Raw genomic sequence first — 22,427 nt, forward strand, 5'->3', positions numbered from 1 at the left:
AAAAAACCATCTTGGTGCAAAACATGTTCCAGCAAGCACAGATGTAGCCAATATAATTCTTAAACAGTTATAATGCAAGATTTTCAGAACAACACTAGTGGGAGATCAACAGCATTCAAGCACAATAGATTAAACTTGTTAATACCTTTTCCAGTAGTTCGTAACACTCCTCTAGTTTCTGAGTGCGGTCTTTAAGTTCAGTGCTGACACGATTGTATTCTTTCAACCACTCCTGATAGGCGCCCTCCTCTAGGTCCACATAGGCAAAACAGAGTGTCCTCAGTCCTGAAGGAGCAAAACAAGGAGAGGCTAATGAAAAATACATTAAGGGTAGATAAAACTGCTGCTATTTTCAGGTTAAGTTGATAAAACACTTGGTGTGTTTTTGTGCTTTCAAAGGCACAAAAGGGAACCGATGTTTTAATCTGATTTATGAGATGGGGAAAGGGGGGATTTGGACTAAATAATTGATTCTAAAGCTGTATTCCTGAATTTGTACAATCGCTGAAAGTAAAAGCCAAATAGCAAATTTGCAGCAGGAACATTTAATGCTCTTGTTTTCCAACGGATTACTTTGACAAGTGCTTGCAGAAAGGTAGGTTTTAAAAATATTGAAAGATATCAGCAACCTTTCACTCCACTGTGTGCGTTTTCCATTAAACCAGATTACAGATGGAACTCTTCCTGAAAATCAGCTGAAAGTCTCTGCAATTGTTTTTACACCAGATTTAGACGAAATCACATCTAATTCCAGCAAATCTTATACACAAAAAAAACACCTGTGCCAACGCCATTGTCATGACTCCATATTTAAAAGAGAGGTGAAAGAGGTTGAGAAAATACTTGCTAAATCTTATCCACAAAAAAAACACCTGTGCCAACGCCATTGTCATGACTCCATATTTAAAAGGGAGGTGAAAGAGGTTGAGAAAATACTTGCTAAATCTTATTTGCTTAATTATATTAATTGCTAAAATATTCTCAATTCAAATCATGTTTTAAAAGGTTGCAATACAGACAAAGATTTTCTTGGATTAGAGCTGATGCAAGAATGAAAAACAAATATGAAATTGTACAGATCTCTGGTAAATCATTACAAGAAAGTTTAAACAAGAATAGAGTCCTGTAGGACCTCTGAGCTCATTTCCCTGTTAAATATGTTAGCTGATAGTACTGCAGTTTATTTTCCTCCATTGAATGCCAATGTGAAGACATCTGCTGTTCTTTCAGTGGGTAAGCAATACCTTCAGTAGCAAACTGCTCCAGATGAGCGACGGTTAGATCTTTATACTGAGATGCTTCAGTCAGTCGTTCAAAGATGACATTATCCTGAAAAAAGCAAATATAAATTTTAACCCAAATTCAAGATTACTGACAGAATGATAACGACTATCTGATGAACGTACAGCTCCTTTGCAGTAAAGCCGCAGCTTCCCAGAGGGCGTCCTCACCACCACGGACATGCGTTTGCGATTACTGTGGGAAGAGGTAGGTGTAGTTTTAATGGAATGTCACAACATGATTATTTGGGTACAAGGACATTTCGGGGAGGATTACCTGGAGAACTCCAGTACGTTCAGAAGTTCATAGGTCATTTCCTTTCCTCTCTGAAACACAGAAAGTTTGTCAACTTATACCAAAAAAGGAAAAAATAAATAAAATACCGTTGCGTTTTAGATTTTTGGTGAAACTGTCCATACTTGTAAAATCATTTAGACATTTCAAAAGCGGAATAAACTTTTTTTTTAAAATAAATATCAAAAAAGTGTTAATTTTTATTTACTCCATCCATCTACCAGACCTTCCAGATTTTCTGTCCATCCTGAAAAAGCATTCCCACTGAATAATACTGACACTACCCTGGTTCACACTACAGACTAGCGTTACAATGGGGCAAAAGGCTTCAGAAAAGTTCATGAAACTGTAGGTGATTGAGGAACAGCATAAATATATTTAACTTTACTCACATGACATTTGTTTTAGTCACGATTTAGCTAAATAACATATATTACCAAGGATAAGTGAAATCCTTGCTAAGCAGTAATCTTTAGTATTTAAAATTTCAGGTCCGTTTCTGTTTAATCCCATAAAATTTACAAGTAAAGTTTGCTAGCTTTGAAAATTCACAGAATTTTCTAACTCTAAATTGGATGTCGTGTTAAGGGTAACATTCGGTCCAAAAAGTCTAGTTTTCCCCTCATCCAATGAGATCGCCTTGCCATGCCCTGTACACAGCAAGTTATAAATTTCTAACCAAAATCCCAGCTCAGATTTACCACACAAGCTTACAGCGTCAATGATGACCGAATGAGGGGTCCTGGCTGTGAAGACGAAGCCGAGTCCTTTGGCAGCTTTGACCAGCGATCCTTCGTCCGGCGACGAAGCCTGGTAAATTATCTGGTCGTCCTCCCTCTCTGGTACGACAGTGTGGCACACCGCCATCATGGTTAGGAACTCGCAGATCTGAGGTGATGTTGGCTAAAAACACGCAAAAAGATTGGAAACAATAAGAACATTCACCTCAACCTTTTAAATTTAGATTGAATTTAAAACACAAGAAAGAAAAACAGTTAGGACACCTACATGATTCTTTTCAATGTTTTGAATGAGACTCGGGTCGTCAAACTCTGTGGAGTTATGGCTGTTGGACGGCAGGTTGCTGAGGGACAAAAACATGTTGATTAAAAGGCATTGTTTAATGCTCCACTTAAAGCAAGCAGGCACACAGTTAATCATTTACTACACGTGCAAAACAGAATTGGGAAGCTTGGGAGGCGACTCACCTGAAGTCCTCCATTGAACGATCACAGTCAAGATCAGGGAAGTGGCTGCAGTAATGAACGAGGTTGAATCAGGTTGAAAACAGGTGATTAGTTGATTAGTTTCTTTGATTAAACATGCAAAAGTACAATCGGCTCAGCCTTAATTGGGTTAGCCTGCTACATAATATAGCGACTGAAACAGCAGAAGTGCGTTTAGCAGCATTCTGAGCTCATATTCTCTTATCGGGATCCTCGTTTTACAGGTAAACTCGGGATGTAAAAGAGGTGTTTAAATAAAGGATGACTGACCCGTATGTGATTCCCGCAATGGTACACTTCTTAAAGTGCATGATGTTACATGTGAGCGTTCCCGTCTTGTCAGAAAAGAGATATTTCACCTGGAAGAGACAGAGATGGCTTTAATGTATTGTGCCGCTCTTAGTTCAGAAGCCAGTTGTTGAGGTTTTGCAGCTGACCTGGCCCAGTTCTTCATTGAGATTGGATGTTCGCGCCATGGCCGGTGTGTCCGTCTCCGAGTAGTACATCTCAACGTCCTGAGGAGATAATAATAGTATAGCACGAATATAACAGGAGGCTGCAACCTGCTGCTCAGAAGTGGCTCTTTGGACTTTCCACAATGGCTCTTTAAAACTTCAGCCAAAAACGATACAAAATTAACTAATGAATTTATATTAACAATGCAGGTTTTTAACCATTTTTTAAAATTTCTTGCAATATTTGCGCTGAATTTCCTCTATGAATGACACAAAGTACCAGTTATGTTCATTTTATTTTAAATCCTAAAAATAGAAGTAAATGCTAGTTCTTTACAAATGACAAGAGATTTCCTAAAGTAAATACTTTTCTAAAGAGTTGTCTTTTCTTTTTTTTTTTTTTAAGTTTTTGGACGTTTGCAGCTCTAAAGTTTTATTTGGTTGTCCTGAAAGCAAAATGGCTTATGTACTTGACCCCTGGTGTAGCAAATAAAATCCCACTAAATTACATTGAAGATTTTGATTTTAGCAGTTAATCGATTATAAAATAAGACATGATTCATACCCAGTTGATGAAGAGGGCTTGTGTGAACTTCACCACCTCCAGGGTAACTAGCAGGCTGATGGGGATCAGGTTGTTGTAGAGGATGATGAACGTCAGCAGGTTGTATGCAAAGTTAAGAGAGATGTCACCTGGAGGGAAAAAAAATACCTTTAAAGCAAAGCACGTGCATTTCTGTGGCTTTTCATGCACTAGACCCAACAGCTTGCAAGGCATTGTGAATATGCGTGTGCTCTCACCGGCCCGCGACAGGTACCAGCAGGCCTCGTCCGTGTGCTCCCTATTCCAGATGGCGGCGCCCACCGAGCTGACCAGCGCCATGACCAGCAGGATGCCGAACAGGACCAGGATCTGCATGTTGGTCACCCGCTCCACGTTTGAGCGCTTCAGCGGCGCCTTGGTGGAGTTCTGAAAAGGTGAAGAAACCAAAGGAGTAATAAGGTAATGTCTGAGGCAGAAAAGTCCAGCTAAACTTCTGTTTACTATATAAATTAGTCATGTCGAATTACCACTAAAGAGATGAATGCATTATAAAACAACTCTCAAGTATAAGAGTAAATGCAAACTCCTTGTTGAAGTCTTTAATTATTGTGTCAATTTCTGTTAAATATAGAAACAATACTTTTCATGGCTTTTCAAAGCGCAGAGGTTTGTGCTACCTGCATTAGTTTAGAGTCGTGGCCAGTGTAGACGACGATTCCCACAACCCACTGTGTGTTCCTGAGCTGGGCTCCACGCAGCAGCACCTGGTCTGGACCCAGAGGAGCTGGACTGAGGTAAAGCAAATGGAGATTTCGTCCACGAGTGGAAATTTATAGCACTTAGGAATCAACATCGACTTCTTTTATGGCTCTGCTTTTCTTACGCCAGATTTTTGGATTCTCAGAATGTCAGTTCCCTTGAAGGATCCAAATTTCTAACTCTGAACAGCCTTTGTTGCACTACTAGATTTGTGCACATTTTATTTATCTGTCATTTAAAATTTTCTTCAACCAGTTTTTTTTTTAAGAAAGAAAATATACAAAAGAAAGAAATCATCCATAGTTTTTGGCAATACTACTTTTGCTAAAAGCTGTGCATGTCTCACTTCTGGTTCGCCAGGCGCAGCGTCCCGGTGAAGTCATACAGGTGTCTGTTGGGGCCTTCGCACTCCAAATGGCCCGACAACAAATTCAAGTCATCCAGGGTCTGAAAACCAGCCGTCAGGGGAAGACCCTGCATGTAAAGCAAAACCAAAGAAGTGGAAGATTTATAAACACGCAAAAAAGAACAAGAGTCCAAAGAAATTTGAGGAAAAGTTGACAATGTAAAGTTCCTGGAAATAATAATTTTCCACATTCCTTGGTCTGTTTTAAATGTGTACTTACAGAAGTAAGAGCAAGTATAAAAGATTTTTACTACACAATCAAGACAGGAGTTCCTACATATTTTCATTTCAAAAATTCATACTTTTTCCTGGACTGAAGTTGTCAGTTGTCAGTCCTCATTGAACCATAGATGGAACAACAGATGGAAGGAAATTCAGACCAGTGGGAAGATAAATTAAGATTTATGGATGAGCGAATAAATGGATTCATTGATGGGGAAAAAGTAATAATGTTCGGAAATATTTTTCCCTCACTATTCTTTTTCCAAACTTGGAAAATATACATTTTTTAAATCTAACTTTTCCAGACTGTGTAGGAACTCTGTCAATGCGTAGGGAAACAATGGTTTCTTAAGCAATTTATTCTAAAAATAAGAAGGCAGAGTTTCCCATTTGAGAAAATAGAGAGTGAGAAGAACATTTTTTCAGCAACTTTTTTCCTAAATCTAGAAAGCATTACATAAGCCATTTCAATATTTTAAACCTACAGTTAAACCCGTGCACACCCAAACCCAAATAAATTCTGCTAAACACAGATTACTGTACCTGTCTGATCTTCAGGTTGGTTTCTCCGTCCAGGTTTGAGGTCTCAATGTAGCACATGGCTTGTGGCTCGCTGCAGAAATGGCAGCAAAGTTAAAATGACAAAATTACACTAGATAAGTTGTTCACAATTAATTAAATTAGTTTGTTTAAAATTCAGTTAAAGTCATGTGGAATTGTTTAAATCATCTAACACCATCTCAGTTAGCAAAAACGTAATTAAAACCCAATTAAGTAAAAAGGCATGCCGGTGTCATATTTAGGAAAACAATTTCTGACATTAATCAAACACTTTTCTAAGACACACAAAACGGAGTCTGACCTGGACGACACTATAACCATGTCAGCTGGAAGATGCTGGCCATTGGTCACCTTCACTATGTCCCCTACTGCCACCTGGTGGCCAGGATGCAGAGGAGCGACAGAATGAGCGAGAGGAACAAGAGTTTGTGTGGGGGATTGGTAGGTGAAGAGAGAAAAAAAAAGAAAAAAAAAAGAGGGAGGTTAATCAGTGACTACAAAGAAAGCAGCCATCAGAGGGAAAAGACTTGTGATAAGATGACAGCGAGCACAGCAGTGCACCATGTTCTGGTAAGGTTGCAACAAATTCAGACTACAGAAACATAACAGCTTGAAAGAAAGTGGCGATAAGAAAAGGAGAGGCAAGGTTCAGGAAGCAAAAGTTGTTACTTTTATTTAAATCAGTCAAGCATGGTGCAGCCATGCCAGTAACCATCATAAATAGTCATTCATTACGGGCAAGAAGCTTTGAAGAAGAACAGGAAGCAATGCAATATTTCAAAATTACAAAAGGAAAACTAATATTATTAACCTGTCTGCATTTAATATGTTCCAAAGAACAGCAACAACAACAAAAAAAGAATGTGATCTCTTTTGAAAACAAAGGTGTGGAAAGTTTATTACACAGCATCAGCTGTTTACTCTTTTTAAAGAGGCACAAAGGGAATGCAATGGATCTCAAAAATGTAAACAAACCTGTTCTCACAGTCAGAGATTCAGAGAACTTTCGCACAAACTACAAAACTTTAGACAAAACTTCTTTCAGAAGCAAATTTTAATGAGACTGGATGACAAGCTGGAACAAATTCCCTTACCTGTCCCTGACACACTGAAGCTTAAATCCTGATAAACAAGCTTTGTCACCCACACACTGTAACAAGGACCCAGATCTGACTTGATTCGACCTAATGGAGCGAGGCTGAGCACAGCTGGGCCCAGTTAATGAGGACATTCAATAAGGAGCCCCAAATCTTAGGAAAACAAGTCCGCACTGCATTGTGACAACAGAGCATTTGGGAACTTGCATCTAATAACTAAGCTCAACTGTGTTGCTGCTCTTGATTCGGCACATTTCTCCTCCAACTCTGATTACACATTTAATTATCTCGATGAGCCGGCTTTCATTTCAGTTACGCATTCGGTTTCTGTTTTTGTACAACTCGGCACTCTCCACGTTTATTAGCTACAGAAAAGCCTAAAAACCCTGAAGTGTTGCAAAAAAAACTGAACGCTTAAACTGAGTATATTTATTCGTAGAGGGGAAAACTTATTCAGAAATAGGCTACTTTTTCCATAATTATTTTTTGTCACTTTTACTATCACAGTTTTGAACTGTTGATACTTAATGCCTCCCCTATTCCAAATAGAAAGCACTTACCCCTTTCCTGAATCACATTAAAATGGAGGAGCATTGGGCAAGAGGGATATTTGATCATTCCTTATCTGGGTTAACTTAACCTCAGTAACATTTGCAGCTTCGGTTTGTGATAATAGAGTAAAAAGAAATATTTCCTGGCATTTTGAATGAAAGAAACTAATCCTTCAGGGAGTTGTGACCAATGTGGAAAAATTTTGATTTTGTGTCTGATTGGGTTGACTGGGTCATCAGTCCAAATAATGACCCATTTTGGGTTTTCTGTCAGGTTTCACAAGAATTTCCTCCAAAAATTGAAAGGGTTCATACACTCTGAAACAGGCCCGTTGCGTCACAGATCATCTACCTTACTTAAAAGTGGCCATATGTTGCAAAAACATGATAAGATCATGTCGACTCACGATTAATTAAAGACAATGAAGAAAAGGTGTGTTTTTAAAACAGACTTAAAAACAGGAAGCGAAGATGTCCGTCTTAGTATTTAAAGACAGTTTGTTCCAAAATTTGGGTGCTTAAAGCTTAAGCAGACATGCTCAATATGATTTCTTATCTTTCCCATTTTGAGAAATACATATTTTGTACTGGAATTTACAGAAAGTTTAGTTTTTTTTAATGAGGATGAATTTATTTTGGGACTGTCAACATTTTTCTTCTTAACTAACAGTTGTTGTATTCTCCAGAGGTTTAACTTTAGACACCTCGAGTTATTTTATAGTAATTTTTTTCATCATTTATGCCAGTATGATGCAATGAAATGAACAAGAAATCACAAACTTGATAAATGAGACGGCAGCAGCAGCGTTTGCGATGATAGCGATACCTGCTTCCAGATGATCGTCTGCCAAGCTCCGCTCCGCAGCACTGAGAGACAACGACAACACAGCCATCAGTCAAGCCTATGTAGCGGCTCTCATACAGTATTCATGGCCTCTAAACTTTTGTCTTTTTTTCTTTGTCTTGGTCTGAGTGCCCTCTAATGCTATAATGACCGACAGACAAGGGCCATTCATCGAACCATGAAAGGAAAACAAAACCCAGGCAAACAGGCGCACACGCTCATGGAAAAAAAAAATAAAAAATCGCTCAATATACCTGTCGTCTTCTTCTTGTTCACCGTGTTGTCGGCTTTGTGTCTTTTCTGCAAAAAGGCAAGAAAAAAATGGAATAAAAAACATAAATATTTGGAGTAAAGCATTAAAAACCTGCTCTTGGAGCAATACTACAAGTCTTGACCAAGTCCCTGCTGAGCTACTCACATAATCCTCTATGATTTCTTTAATTCCCGCCACAGTGAGAATGAAGATGAGCGGCACCAGAGTGGTGTAGCGACCGGTCGGTGATACATCGGGGATTTGCTGATGAGAAAGAAACAGAATCTATACTTTTATATGTGCTGATGGGCAGCACAAAAGAACTATTACCATTATCCAAGATGATGGCAATAATGACAAGCAGAAGGGTTCCTTTGTAAAGTAGATTGCCAAGTGCTTCTGAAGAATATCTATTAGCTTGTACATTAAAAACTCTAGCATACTTTCAAGATGTTTGTAAATATTATGTTGATGAGTATGTAATGGATCCATGGAAAAGCAATAAAATATTGGTGAATATCTGAGATTTTAATGCATATTAAATATGCATGAACAGATAATGCAATTTCATTGCTCTTGCATTTACTTTATTTTGCCTTTTATTTCCCCCCCAAAAAATTGTTTAGGATAATTTGACACTTATTAATCAATATTGCACATATAAAAACAACAAAAATGGGCATAAACAGACAGGGCTGAATGTTTCAGTGAAAGCATTCTGGGTTATGAAACATCAGTATCAACAAATATTTAAATTTAAATCTTGGCGTCCATATTCTGCTGGAACAGGACTTTGATATAAATGTACCTTGGTTACTGGAGACTAATTCCAAGTCTACAACAGATCCATGAAAGATATCATGTATAGACTTGGTAAAGACCGCTTGCTGGAAAGCAAGTTAAGGAGCAACAGAGCTTTAATCAACATCTCCATAAGATCCATGAAGCTTAACTTTGTAAAACCTGGTACACTCTCTATGCAGTGACATGGTGAGTCCAATTCTATCAGAAAGGGAAGAAACTGGATTTTAAAATGACATTAATGGTTTGGACCCGTCACAGTTAATGTTTCATTATGAAACTGTAGACTTAACATTTTACAATGTGTCCCACTGATAAACATTTTCAGTTTTGAACAGCACAAGTCAGCAAAAACAGTGTATTAATAGCTAACTGTTAGCTTTCACTACTTAGAGGATTTATTTTCATTTTAATGCTGACGTCAGCTCAAAGTAGTGATATCTCTGCTATAGGGTAATAGTGGAAATCTGTTAACTTCACAGAATGTCACTATAAAAAAACTCAGTTCAACCCTTTAAAGTTTGAACTTTGTAATCATTTTGTCTATTTTGTGTTACATAATGTTTAACCAAGTCTCATCTTTTCTTCATAAACATGAAGTTAGACACGCCTCTTATTTATTTTTAAATATTGTTAAATGTTACAATTATTTCAGCTAGGAAGCCTGGAATATTTTCTTTTTTACACACTTACTTTGCCCTTATTTCACTATAAATATTCTGTTTTAGAGAAAGTGAAATGATAACTGTGTCCATAAAATGCAAGAAAACTAATTTTGTTGTACTTTTTACAGTTTTACAGGAAACATAATAAATTGGACTTTACAGATCAGGGATAAAAACAAAACAAAGATCAATCAGAAATTTTCCACAAGATCTCCGATTGGTCCATTTCGAGTATAAACTAAAAGACAAAGAATCAGGCCCAGCCCTGACCAGAACCAGCTTCAGTGTTTACCTGCATAAGTGCGATGAACAGGAAGAAGGCGTTGGCTGCCCGTCTGATCTGCTCATAGAGGAACCGGGGCAGAAACGTGAGAATCCCATACTTGGTGGTACTGTATGAGGAAAATGGAAACAACAGATAATGTGCTCAGATAAACAAGAGAAAAGGTCATGCAATGCATTAGCAACTAAAGCGTAATAAATAATAGATTAATATATATCAATAATGACATATGAACCTAAAGTTCTTTGGGGCATCACTTTAGAGGATGAACAAAACAAAACTCCATTTTGACTATAAACACCCAATTGTGCTCAGGTAGGGGAAACCTGGGCCACTAAAGGCTGCACACACATCACACTTATAAATAGATCAAGATATTTAGTCCATCGCACTAAATTGAGACCGAGAATGTCAGGAAATAGGTGGAAGAAACCTTGGCAGCCCCAATTTACCCGCAAGTCAGCTGTATTGATCAGACAGCTGTATTGATTAGCCTTGATATAGCCATTAGCTACAGTAAGTGCTTTTATAGAAGCTAAAAATAAAGTCAACCTTCAAGTTAATACCTCGTTTTTTGTTGGGTTTTTTTCCCCCTCTTCCGCCTAAGTGAAGAGAAAAAGCTTCTGCAATGAGCTTCCTTTAATGGATTGTGCATGTTTCTGTGTGTAAGTGCTGCGAGTGTGCATGCATCAAATGGCACGGCGCAGTTCAGGATCGCCAAGGAGATGAACCCGTAACCCTCACCGCTGCCCCCTCTAGATCTGCCTCATCTTTACTGACACAAAATACGAGGAGCAGGATGTTACATGGAAAAAAAAAAAAAAACATGGGAGCAACAGCTGTTGACCAATCACACCAACACACAGGATCCTGACCCGGAGGCGACGGATACCTCCGGGCTGGTGATACTACACGCCTCAATCTAATCAAAGACAAGAGATACGGCACTCCAGCAACAGAGACACGTGCATTCCCACTGAATCAAGAAAAGAGAAAAAAAAAAAAAAGAAAAAAAAAAGCACCTGGATGTGTTAGTTTCTGTAGTGTACATTGCTAGAAGTGTGAGCAGCTGTTGGCAGCAGGGGTGATGCTGTCCTGCAGCTGTGCAGCTTTGTACTGTTTTTATAGAAAACAGCATTCAAAGTACAGTGCAGTCAAAAAATATGTGCCCCTTCCTTTGGCTCAGATTTAAAAAATAATAATAAAAAAAATAGATAATTGATCAAAAATTTTAATACTAGACAAAAATAGCCAGTAGTTAATACCGAAGAAGATTCTTAATTAAGATAAATGATAGAGCTGCAGAACCATGAAATCACTAAACTGAAGCCATCTTACAATGTGGTAGGCTAAAAAAATCTGAAAAAAGTCACCATGTCCCAATTTAATGGACTTCAAGAACAGATGGGAAGCAAAGGCATTTATATCAGTCAGTCTGGAAAAGATTACAAAGTCATTTGTAAGGCTTTGGGACTCCAGAGGATCATTATTATCGACAACTGGAGAAAAAATGCAACGATCGTGAACTTTCCGGGAGGGGTCGACAAACCAAAACTAATCTAAGAGGGCCTCAGGAACTCATCCAGGAGCTGATAAACTCCAGAACATTATCTAAGGTCAGTGAGAAAATGACTAGAGAAAAAGGTCAAATATTTACCAATAAACATGTTGAAGATCCAAGACTTTGGAAAATATTCCGTGGACATAAGCAACAAAAGTGGAATTTCTTTGACTAAACTAAGATAGTATTAAAAATACATACAGTCAGAAATTGTGGCGGAAGTGTTATGGTGAGGATGTTGATCCTGGTTACTTGCTGTAGTCGAGGCAAGTCGTAGGACTAAATTTGTTGCTTGGATAACTTTTCTCATATCAAGTAAAAATATCTGGAAACTGCTCATTTGTGTTTACTCAAGTTATGTCCGGTATTAAAACTGTTTGATCTGAAACCTTTAAGGGTGACATAAAAAAAGGCAAGACCAGAAGAAATCTTTAAGAGGAAAAACACATTTTTCGGCACTTCTTTATTCTAAAAATGATCATGCTGTGTACTGAAGAGTGAAGCCCGGAAATGGAGAGGACAGTGGAGCGAACAGATAAGAGCTGCAATGCTTTAATCTCAGAAAGAAAAATCAATAACGCTGTTGGACTTTTAAAACACAAACTAAAGAGTTACAGGAATGCAAGGACATGAAAGGCTTTTTGCCTCTGGAGCAAGAGTGCTCTTGTCCGTCCAATCTGCACGGAGGAGAAGCGGAGTGCCCAAGCGCATCCAATCAGATGGTCGAATGGCACCCACATTACTCTCATTAGGTGAAATGCTTCTTTTTTTTTTTAAAGTGAAATTCAATCTAGCAGAAACACTCATTCTAAAACCACGCAGTACAAGCAGAAAACAACCCTTTTCAGACACACAACAGAAGAGTACATCTACTGACTGCACAAAGCAGGCAAACAACAAAGGAAAAGACACGAGGGAAAACGACACCAAAACAAAACAACATGTTTCCCTAAAGATGTGAGCCCAACAGAAAACAGTGAGGACATATGTGAGAGAAAAGGTGCAAAGATCTGCACTGGAGTTTACTTTTGTCGCACCAAAGCCGTGATAAACTCAGAAGGTCACGTCTAAAATAAATCACACCTAAAGCCTTTGACGTGGAGGAGGCACAGGAGACAGGTTTTATCCTCAGTGACATCAGTCATGCAAAAATAATCACAGTTTCCCTTCAGCAGAAACACACCCATCCTGAGGAGCTTTGTGTAAATTTATGTGAAACGTGTAATTGGGGTTTAATTTACCAAGAGGCATTAAATATTAATGCGGACGTATTGATTGAGCAACACTGTGTCGTGTTATCTTGTTAAGCCAAGCTCTTTTTCCACCACTCAAGCATGTTAGCCTCACCCTTTTAGGAAGATGGCAAATAATCACTAACAGGAGAGAGAGATCTTCAGGTGAAAATTTGTGAGAATTTGTAGAAACTCGGGGAATGATCACTATTTATGCAAGAGGAATACGTTTTAGGAGACGCAAAACAACCATATATCCAAGGTTCAAAGTCTATGTGACACACGGGTGAAACACAGTGACTGTCAGAGACCGTCCTTCAACTCCGCTCGGTGTGGATTTAAAACCTGCTAAGCAAACATCAGCTCTGGTGGACCATCTTTTAGCCAAACAAAGCGCTAAAAGGTTAAAGAATTAACACATACACTATAAAAATGAATTTTGGATTGTATTAGATATTGGCAATTAAAATGACTGGTAATACTTTATTTGAAGGGGTGTGCATAAGACTGACATGACACTGTCATAAACATGACATTACACCTGTCATGAACATAAAGAAGTCTTTATGAATGTTTATGACTGTTGTTATGAAGTGTCATTCGGTAAATAATGACACTTTTAATGCATAGTTGCTCTAAAAGTTGCATTAAAAGTCCATTAAAAGTGCCAACTTTGCATGATTTTGTAAATTATAATAATTTAATGCAAAGTTGGCCTTTTTAATGGACTTTCAATGCAACTTTTAGAGCAACTTTGCATTAAAAGTGCCATTATTTACCAAATGACACTTCATGACAACTGTCAAACTTTCATAAAGACTCCTTTATGTTCATGACAGGTGTTGTCATGTTTATGACAATGTCATGTCAGTCTTATGCACACTCCTTCAAATAAAGTGTTAAAAAATGACTTTTATACAAATCATTGCATATATTAATTCTAACAAAATTATGAACTCTATTTTAATAATGTATCCTGAAAATTGTTGTCCAAACTGCCACTAGCTTTTCTCTATTCTAAGTAGTTCCTGTTGTAAGGCTGATATATCTACATAGAACACACTGCAAATGAAAATCTCAACTTAGTAGGAGCTAAGATCGTTCAAAAGACTTTTATTGATAAAGTTTATGTGTTGGAGCAAGAACTTATGTTTGCAACCTGTTAGCTTAAAGGAGCTAATGCTAAATTCAAACTTGCAAGCAAGCCGAGCTGCTTAAACCCTGAGGAAATGTACAAAGCCTAGCTTCACTTCAATATTGGGTTGAAAATTGTTATTTAACTGTGAAAAATGTATCCAACTTTTGTGTATGCGACCCTGAGATGTTATAGAAGGAGGTAGAATAGCAGGTTAACAAGTATAGCTAGTGCACTCAACACTTGTGTTTTTATTCACATTTCTCTATTGTATTCTGTACAGCTGAAGCAAAACCCCTGAGCCATAGGTGAGAAAACACCATTATGACTTCCACACCAACTGGTTGTTCACAACTAATGGGAGAAAGTAAGAGAAGTTATCATATTTGAGATCTAAGAAGTCAACATGTTGCGGTGCTAATGTCAAGAGCAAAATGTGCATCGAATGAGGAAATATTCAAATAATAGCACCTGATTCAGTTATGCACAAGCCACAAAAATTTAAGTCCTCTGCTCTGTGCATGATCTTTGAGGAGCTTAATGCATTTTCAACATTCATGTTGGAATCTATCATGGTTTGTGGATCATGTAGAGTCATTATCTGTCTGGCTTAAAAGCCCTTGCAGCTGGGATTCAACCACTGATCTCTGGTGCGTTCCTCAGAAAAAAACAAAGTTTGTACGATTAGATGAAATTACTTCTGAGTCCACGTCTGTGAAATCCTGCTCATCCACACTGCTCACTAAAGCAAAGAAATAACATTGAAATTCTTTGTGTGGATCAAACTTGTCATTTAAGAAAACAGCAGCCTGAATATTTACTCTGCAGAAACAATATTTTGTGTTTAAAGTCTGATTTTTGAAAAGGTCAGTATTTCTGTGGAATCCTGGTTTGAATATTTCTTCCGCTTGCTACGAAAAAAAAAATAGATTAATCTTTGAGCTTTTCCTTTTATAACTTGTAAGAATTTAACGAATTTAGTCGAGTAAGTACATTTTGTAAGTTTGTGCAAGGCTGGTAGCTTTTTTTCACGAGCAACTTAATAGGAAGAAGGGCAAACACAGACGGGAAGTCATGAAACAAATAGCTCAGCTTCAGCTTAAAATCAGACTGCAACCTTTATGCCCCAGCTTGACCTCTGAGCATGTGGTACCCTTGTCAGCCAAATACATTTTAATTTGTACACCACCTTGAACAAAGAATCCCCAAAGGAAAACATGATGGTGGCAGGATTATACAACGGGAACGATTTTCCTTAGGAAGAAAGCTGGTTTGAGCTAAAGTTCAGACTTGCATCCAATTAAGAATCTGTGGCAACCTTGAAAAATCGATGTTCACATATGCGCTTATCCTGATTTGCACTTGAACTTGAGCAATGTTGCAAAGTGGAAATTTCTGACTCCAGATGTGCAAAGGTTGTAGAGATATATCCCAAACACATGCATCTTTAACTGCAGTGAAAGGTGGATTTAAGTACTACTGACCCAGTCCAGCTGCAGGCAAAATTGTGTCCTTCTTCGTTAGTGTCTTACATTAAATCTCTAAAAATATTAAAGTAATCCATTTTCATGTAGCTAGTAGACTTGTGAGATTTCAACCCTAATAAACTGTCAGATAAGTTTTACTGATTAAATTCAAACTATTTTTTGTTTCCAGTGCCGTTATACTGCGGGTTTGTCTTACAAATGTGATTTTTGACGTCTTTAAAGAACTTCCCAACTTAAATAACATTGATAATTAATACATGTCAGAGCAGAAATCAAGCATCAAAGCAGTTAAGTTTTAAGATACCTCACGTGGTTGTCGCAGAACTTGGTGCTTTGGGAAAGGTTGAGGATCACAGTCCGCGCTGTGGCGTCTACGGGATCCGCCTGGGAAGTGGTCCCGGACATCTCGTCATCCGCCTTGCGGTAGCCGGCGGACGAGCCAGAGGGTCCTGCGCCGTTGGATTGATGGGAGAGAGGTGAGGCTGAGTGAGTCCGAGTGGGAGATGGAGAGACAGAGACAGGGGAAGGGTGGGAGAGACACACACACACATATAGACGTGGAGACGTGGTTTTTACAGATCAACAGCGACCAATTACAACCAGGGGACGGCTACTGTGTGCTGAGGTCTGCTGAAGCGGTTCGGGTCGATTCGGTGACGTTTCCCGTCTTTCTGTAATTGTCTTTCATGTGCGCGCGCGCGCGCGCGTTTTCCAACGCCCACAGGGACCCCCCGCGTGTAATAATGGATATGCTGAGTGATGCACAAAGGCGAACAAACACTGCGGGTTAGTCTGCTTTTTATCAGCTGCTCATGTGGACACTGAGCGCACATGTAGACAGAGAAAATCCAGAAAAGTGACAGAGGAGGAAGAGGGGGATCCCACCCGCTCCTTCTTCTTCTTCCTCTCCTCCCCGCCCGCCTGGCTTTGTCATCTCGAAGCGTCGTGATCTCCGCTCATTCACCCCCGCATGCGCTTCAGCTTCGTGGATTTTATTTCCATAAAACACGGGAGCCCGTGCGTTTCTGCGAAGACGCAGGCGACAGCAGCAACCGGGTCTGGAAGCTACAGTTCACGCCGCTGCTGGAACAACGGCGAGCGTGCACTGGCGAGGGCAGCCGTTTCAGCGTTACCCGCCTCCCCGCGCTCCTCTTTCGGCTCGGCTGAGCCTGAAGCTGCCGGTGAGATATAGTGAAGTATGCGCCTCCACGCTGTCACGCTATACGGGCTTTATCTGGTGCGTTTGAGGCGAGCTCCTCCCTCCAACATGACGACCCCGGCTGCTCACAAACGAAGCGGGGAAGCCATATGGAGCTCCTTCAGAGCTGCAGGGCTCAGCTTTTAAAGGGCCAGAAGCCTCGCATCACCTTAAGGTTCTGTGATTGGGCACAGATGGGGTCAAATGACATGCGGCAGTCAGAAACCATCCATCAGAGATCACTTCATGTCGCTTTCCCTTTACTTTGATGCCACTGCTACTTCCTGCAGGACACCGTTCCTCAAACTGTTCCCATCTTTAAAATAGAGTCTATTTATAATCATGGGATCAGATTCTCCTGTTGTTTGTTATAGGATCATGTCTGTAGGAAAGTCTGTGAGTGAAACCGTCAACAGGCTAATTGCATGAATAATTCAAAAAAGAATAAGCCCTGGCAGGGTTCTGCTTATTGAATTTCCAAAGTCCTGAAGTGCCATTTCTGCACCGCTGCAGTGCAACAGGAGATGCATTAGTCTGTCCCATCATCGATACCCAAAACTGGATTAAGTCCTTCGATTTCACTCAAGGAGGATATTCTGGGCATGAAGAGAAATAGTAAAAAAAAAAAAAAAGTGCACAGATACAAGTGTATAGATTAATCAGCTGGCTGCAATAATGTTTTGCAAAGAAAATACACCTAGGACTTTTTCATGTTTTACCAAACATCATCCAGAAACCTTAAACTTGATGTGTTTGATTGGGATTTTATGTGATTGAGCAACAAAAATAGTGCATTATAGTGAAGTGGAAGGAAGGATTTCTGCACTTCACTTTGCTGGCTGGCCTGGGAAAAAGCTAAGAGCTGTAAAAGTTTGCCGTGAGTCATAAGGGGACATAACAAACATGCAGAAGAAGCTGCTCTAGTCAAATAATAAAATCTAGGTAAGGTGGAAATGTTGGGAGAAGCATCTTTTAGTGCTTCTCCCAAAACCTGAAAACTGATTATTACAGACTCTACCTTGCGCACTTTGCATTTGCCTGTCACTTTAAATGTCAATAAAACACATTGCACTTTGTGTTTGCAAAACGACAAAATGTGAAAAAGTATTAGAGGTATTAATATTAATTGTACAAAAAGCAAATTCTTTGGACTATTCAAAATAATATGATTATTTTGAAAAAACACATAATCTTGACATTTTTAGAATTAAAACACTTCTACCTACAGCCTTACAACGCCCTCCACTGCCAGAAAGGGTTTCTAAAAGGACTTGGTGAGCTTGACATTCCCTCATTTTGCTACAGCTCAATGAGCTTTGAATCATTTTTTTAACTCCCCTTCCATCCTCCACGCTCTGCAGGGAGGCGTTGTAGACTTGGGTCCTCAGCCTTAATGTGGAATATTACCTTTGCTGTCCAGAAATTGAGCTGTTGGTGTGTCATGACAATCATGAGATTGTCACACAGTAACAGTCTTAAATCAGAAGCCTCTTTAGATAAGCTGCAAAACTAACTATTACCATGCATCTCCAAACATAACAACTCTTTGAAGATACTTACGTGATATGAGTTATGACAACATTTCATTTCTCCTTGAGAAAATAAGGTATTTTTTAAATGAATGGAAGACAAATGAACCTGTGTCACATCAAGTTTATACCCCAGCGAAAACAGGAAGCAATGGATTATTAAATAAAAATTATAATACATTTTGATCACCTTTTAAAAGTAGAAATCTTTGTTGTAAACACATCTTTACCATGTGTGCCAATAACTATCGAGGGTGTTGTACATGCAGCATTTATTCTCTGCCATCACACAGAGAACTAGTATGAGGCAAAGAGCAAGGGTCAAAGTCTGTTAAAGCGAATTGATAATTGACAGCCTCTCTGCCTTTTCCTATATCTTTTCACATGACCTAATGAGAGACATACAAACTGAGACGTGAGTCACAATCACACCTCAGCACACTGCGCTGTAAACAACTCTTGGGGCAGCCGGCATAGCAGCAGGCAATTCAACTGATTACAGTAAACATGAGGATAAATGTTTACTGTAATTTTACTGATAGAAAAAGGCCATTGTATTGATGTGATCAAGTTACAACATTGTCTTCCAAGAATCCTTTGGAAATTGTAAATACACTATCCTTCATTTTCTATCCCCGATGGACTCCACCTTTCCAGAAAAGATCAATAATGGCTCTCTCCGCGCCACGCCTATAGCTCATTTCTGTGGAGATCAATGCTCCCACTACTCATCGCGGATGGAGTGGAGGCCGCAGATGCCTCTGTAGCTGCACTGATGCACCGCCGATGAGTCAGCAGCAAACTCCAACAAAGCACAGCCCAGGTCAATTACACGCGACGCACCTGATGCAGCCAAATTAGGAACCTCAGGTCTGATAACCTGCAGCCGGAGCAGGAAAGACTAGCCTGATCCCCACTCAACACTCTGATCTCATACCCAGCGAGTAAGATCCTGCCAGCTACCCATTCAGTTCAGCAGTCTTAAACTAAATTATTTGAAAACAAGCTTGTTTGATAACTCAATAAAGAACTTCTGACTACTATGCACTTTCTAATGTTTGTTTCACACAAATGACACTTCAAATTGAGGCAAAAAGAGGGCAATGTAATCCAGAAATGCAAAGCGTAGAAAAAAAGAAAAAGACTTCAAATTTTTACAAACTCTAGACAAACGTGTCCTTTAACCTGGGTTGTTGCCAAAATTTCACCATTAAAAAGCAGCTTGGGTCGCTGAATAATGCATGCACGGAGGCTGCATAATTCATCTACATTTTCCAGTATGGCACAGCATATTGAATCCAGGGCACTACCGTGGTGCTGCTGCACTTGTGCTATCACTCCCAACAGCCACAACCAAACTGTCTCACATCTGTGCTATATTTTAAATGGCAAAAAAAAAACAAAAAGAAGCCACTTCACAGACAGTTAAACACTTAATCCAATGATGCAGTCCAGAGAAGAAATGAGCCGGAAGACATTAGCTGCTAATCATAACGACAGCTATGGCAGGGCTGCTGATACCATACCCAGATGTTCAAGCTCTGCCACCACACATGCCACACTTAGGATAGGATTCTGGCTGAGTTCCTGTTTTTATTATCTGGAAAGAAGAAAAAAAACTTCAAAGAGAATTAGCTTCCACATGGATGCATGCATACCTATTTCACAGCAAGACTGGCAAATTTAGCAGAAAAAAAGTCTTGGGGAGTCATTGTCTGTTAACTTGAGAGTTGTTTTTAATCCAAAGACAGCGGCAAGCCTCACTGAAGTCTGCTCAGGTTGAACACTGAAGAAGTCCCATCCTCTATGCCTGTCACGATCATTACATAATCAACATATCACATTCAGTTTAGCTTGGTCAGCTTGGAAAACACCAAAAACATTTCATCTAGGCATTTTTCACCACTAGTAATGTGCTCTTCTGTGATTGCAATGCACAATATGTTATAATCAAACAAGACGCCCCTATCTGCCATCAAAGTGTCAACAATACGCCTCCGTACAGTTCTGCACAGGAAAACATTACCTACAGAGCTCCGTCTGCCTGGGCGACCCTTATGTCCCATTGCGGCCCCGGCGGCCTGAGTCCTATTTCCAGCTCCTTGCTAACATGGTTGCCATCGGCCCCCGTGGGTCCATTTGCCACCGTACCCAAGTAGGAAGCAAAGGGAAGAAAGCCTCTTAGCAATGAAGTAAGCGAGCATGATAATCCTTTCTGTGTCTGCTCTGCAACTTCACCTGCTGTTAATCCATAACCTGGTAATCCTACAGGTGCAACACGCACCAGCAACATAAGTTGAGCGAATCCAGGTAGATTGCCTTGCAAAAGTATTCACACCCCTTGATCTTATTAACGTTTGTCATGTTACAAGCACGAGCTTTATGTGATAGACCAACACAAGGTAGCATATAACTGTGAAGAATATGGGATATAAGATTTTCATTTTCTATTTAAGAAAGAAATAAATGTAAAGAAAAGTATGGCATGCATTTGTATTTGCCACCCCTTAAGCAACTGTTTGGGATCATCATTTGATGAAGTTACAGCTCTAAATTTCTGGAGAATTTACTTTTTTGGCCATGTTTATTTGCACAATAGCTGCCCACCAACTCATGAAAACCATCCCCACAGCCTGATGGTGCCACTGCCACATCTGCACTACATTAGACAACTGGTCATTGTTGCACACAACATTTTCCTTCTGCTTCACAATTATGCACTATCCTAATTCATAAAATAAATTGAAGCTTATGGTTGTAAAATGACCAAATGAGAAAAGGTTGCCAGGGCTGCGAGTACTTTTGCGACTCTGCGTGTCTACGCACCTTCAGACAACCACTTCCACCGCACAGATGTATTTTCACACACAAACGAGAGAGTGCACGTTTTTATGTCAGAGGATACAAAATAGCCCATCATGCATCTACTCCCCTGCGCTTCTCTGCACCACATGCAGGCAGCACTTTTCATGTACTTCCTCTGTTCATGCATGCCGCGGTCATATATGCATGCATGTACTGATTTCTACAGCATGCATGTGCTAACATTTTTATTTTACCTCTATTTATCCATTTTCTCCACTAATGTTCGAAGTGCTTTCTACTGGCTACAAGCTCATGCAGTGAGAGAGTGAAGTGCTGTGCAGCATTCAACTTTTTATCACTTCAGGCCCCACGGAGCTACAGTTACTCAAGAACCAGAGCAATGTTGCTTTACTTTTCGGCTGCAGATTATGGAGCCCGTCAGGTGAAGTGGGAGAAGAAAAAAAAAATGTTTTGACCATGACTTAATATCTTGTGACCATGACTTAACTTGTGGGCACATTTTCAAAAACTCCAGGGCAGGGTTTAGTAACTTCTTGCTTCATTCATGGGCACGACTTTACTCCTGGGAAAGCTTTGTTGAATTTGTGGGAACACTTAATAATAATAATTAATGTTATTAGTCATCATTAAAAACTGCAATAATGGACAAACATGATCTCATTTCATTTCAATCTGGGAATGAATTATAATCACTTCTTCAAACACTTGCACTTAGGCATGGAATTATTCTTAGCAAGAGACACTTCATTTGGCTGCTTTTTTTCACTCCAATGCCACCAGACGAGCTCCGTAGCAGATCAAAAATAAAGTATTTTTAAAATTCCTATTTGTAGCTCATCAGGGTCAGAGGCTGGGGAAACACCTGCCCCTAGCTGCACATGCAACTTGGGTTTCTCATCATCCAGGTTGTTTTTTAGTAAACTCACTTTTGTCAAACCTGTCTGCGAGGCGAGCACGCATGGTAGCGTTGGCGCCCTGGTCTTGGTCCTGAAGTTCAGAAGCCTCCTGCCTAATGGTGGTCAACACTAACTGCTCTGTGGGCGCCATAAGAGGCCGCAAGAGAAGAAAACAACACACACAGGACAACATGTCATTACACGCGCACAACGTTTCCGAAAATAGAGTCTGCATTTCAAATTTACAATGACATGAGATTCCATGTCTTCAAGTGGAAGCTGCTCAGAGAAATTTCTTCTGGCTTGTGCACGAGTGCCCCC

At 39.6% G+C, this 22,427-nt stretch overlaps 1 protein-coding gene across 11 annotated transcripts in view; it reads right to left on the bottom strand.

The window, feature by feature from the left end:
• atp8a2 (ATPase phospholipid transporting 8A2) overlaps positions 1 to 22,427 on the bottom strand; it is a 65,143-nt gene that overhangs the window by 38,219 nt on the left and 4,497 nt on the right. For 4 of the 11 annotated variants that reach the window (XR_001776041.1, XM_008396308.2, XM_017301905.1 and 1 more), the window contains exons 2-22: positions 22,137 to 22,244; positions 15,962 to 16,139; positions 10,252 to 10,351; positions 8,659 to 8,757; positions 8,495 to 8,540; positions 8,223 to 8,263; positions 6,050 to 6,123; positions 5,731 to 5,800; positions 4,906 to 5,033; positions 4,478 to 4,589; positions 4,058 to 4,226; positions 3,822 to 3,949; positions 3,239 to 3,316; positions 3,072 to 3,160; positions 2,784 to 2,828; positions 2,584 to 2,659; positions 2,290 to 2,478; positions 1,558 to 1,607; positions 1,407 to 1,476; positions 1,245 to 1,329; positions 146 to 285 (exon numbers count right to left, since the gene is read on the bottom strand). Coding sequence is in view for 10 of the 11 variants with exons in the window: in XM_008396308.2 (XP_008394530.1) it covers positions 146 to 285; positions 1,245 to 1,329; positions 1,407 to 1,476; positions 1,558 to 1,607; positions 2,290 to 2,478; positions 2,584 to 2,659; positions 2,784 to 2,828; positions 3,072 to 3,160; positions 3,239 to 3,316; positions 3,822 to 3,949; positions 4,058 to 4,226; positions 4,478 to 4,589; positions 4,906 to 5,033; positions 5,731 to 5,800; positions 6,050 to 6,123; positions 8,223 to 8,263; positions 8,495 to 8,540; positions 8,659 to 8,757; positions 10,252 to 10,351; positions 15,962 to 16,139; positions 22,137 to 22,244 (2,075 nt within the window). In the remaining variant the exon portion in view is untranslated. Of the gene's footprint in view, positions 1 to 145; positions 286 to 1,244; positions 1,330 to 1,406; positions 1,477 to 1,557; positions 1,608 to 2,289; positions 2,479 to 2,583; positions 2,660 to 2,783; positions 2,829 to 3,071; positions 3,161 to 3,238; positions 3,317 to 3,821; positions 3,950 to 4,057; positions 4,227 to 4,477; positions 4,590 to 4,905; positions 5,034 to 5,730; positions 5,801 to 6,049; positions 6,124 to 8,222; positions 8,264 to 8,494; positions 8,541 to 8,658; positions 8,758 to 10,251; positions 10,352 to 15,961; positions 16,140 to 16,542; positions 18,031 to 20,410; positions 20,524 to 22,136; positions 22,245 to 22,427 lie in introns of those variants that run through there. The other 7 variants (XM_008396309.2, XM_017301911.1, XM_017301908.1 and 4 more) reach the window with 7 other exon arrangements.

This window comes from Poecilia reticulata, linkage group LG20, assembly GCF_000633615.1.
Source record: "Poecilia reticulata strain Guanapo linkage group LG20, Guppy_female_1.0+MT, whole genome shotgun sequence".
Classification (NCBI taxonomy): domain Eukaryota; kingdom Metazoa; phylum Chordata; class Actinopteri; order Cyprinodontiformes; family Poeciliidae; genus Poecilia; species Poecilia reticulata.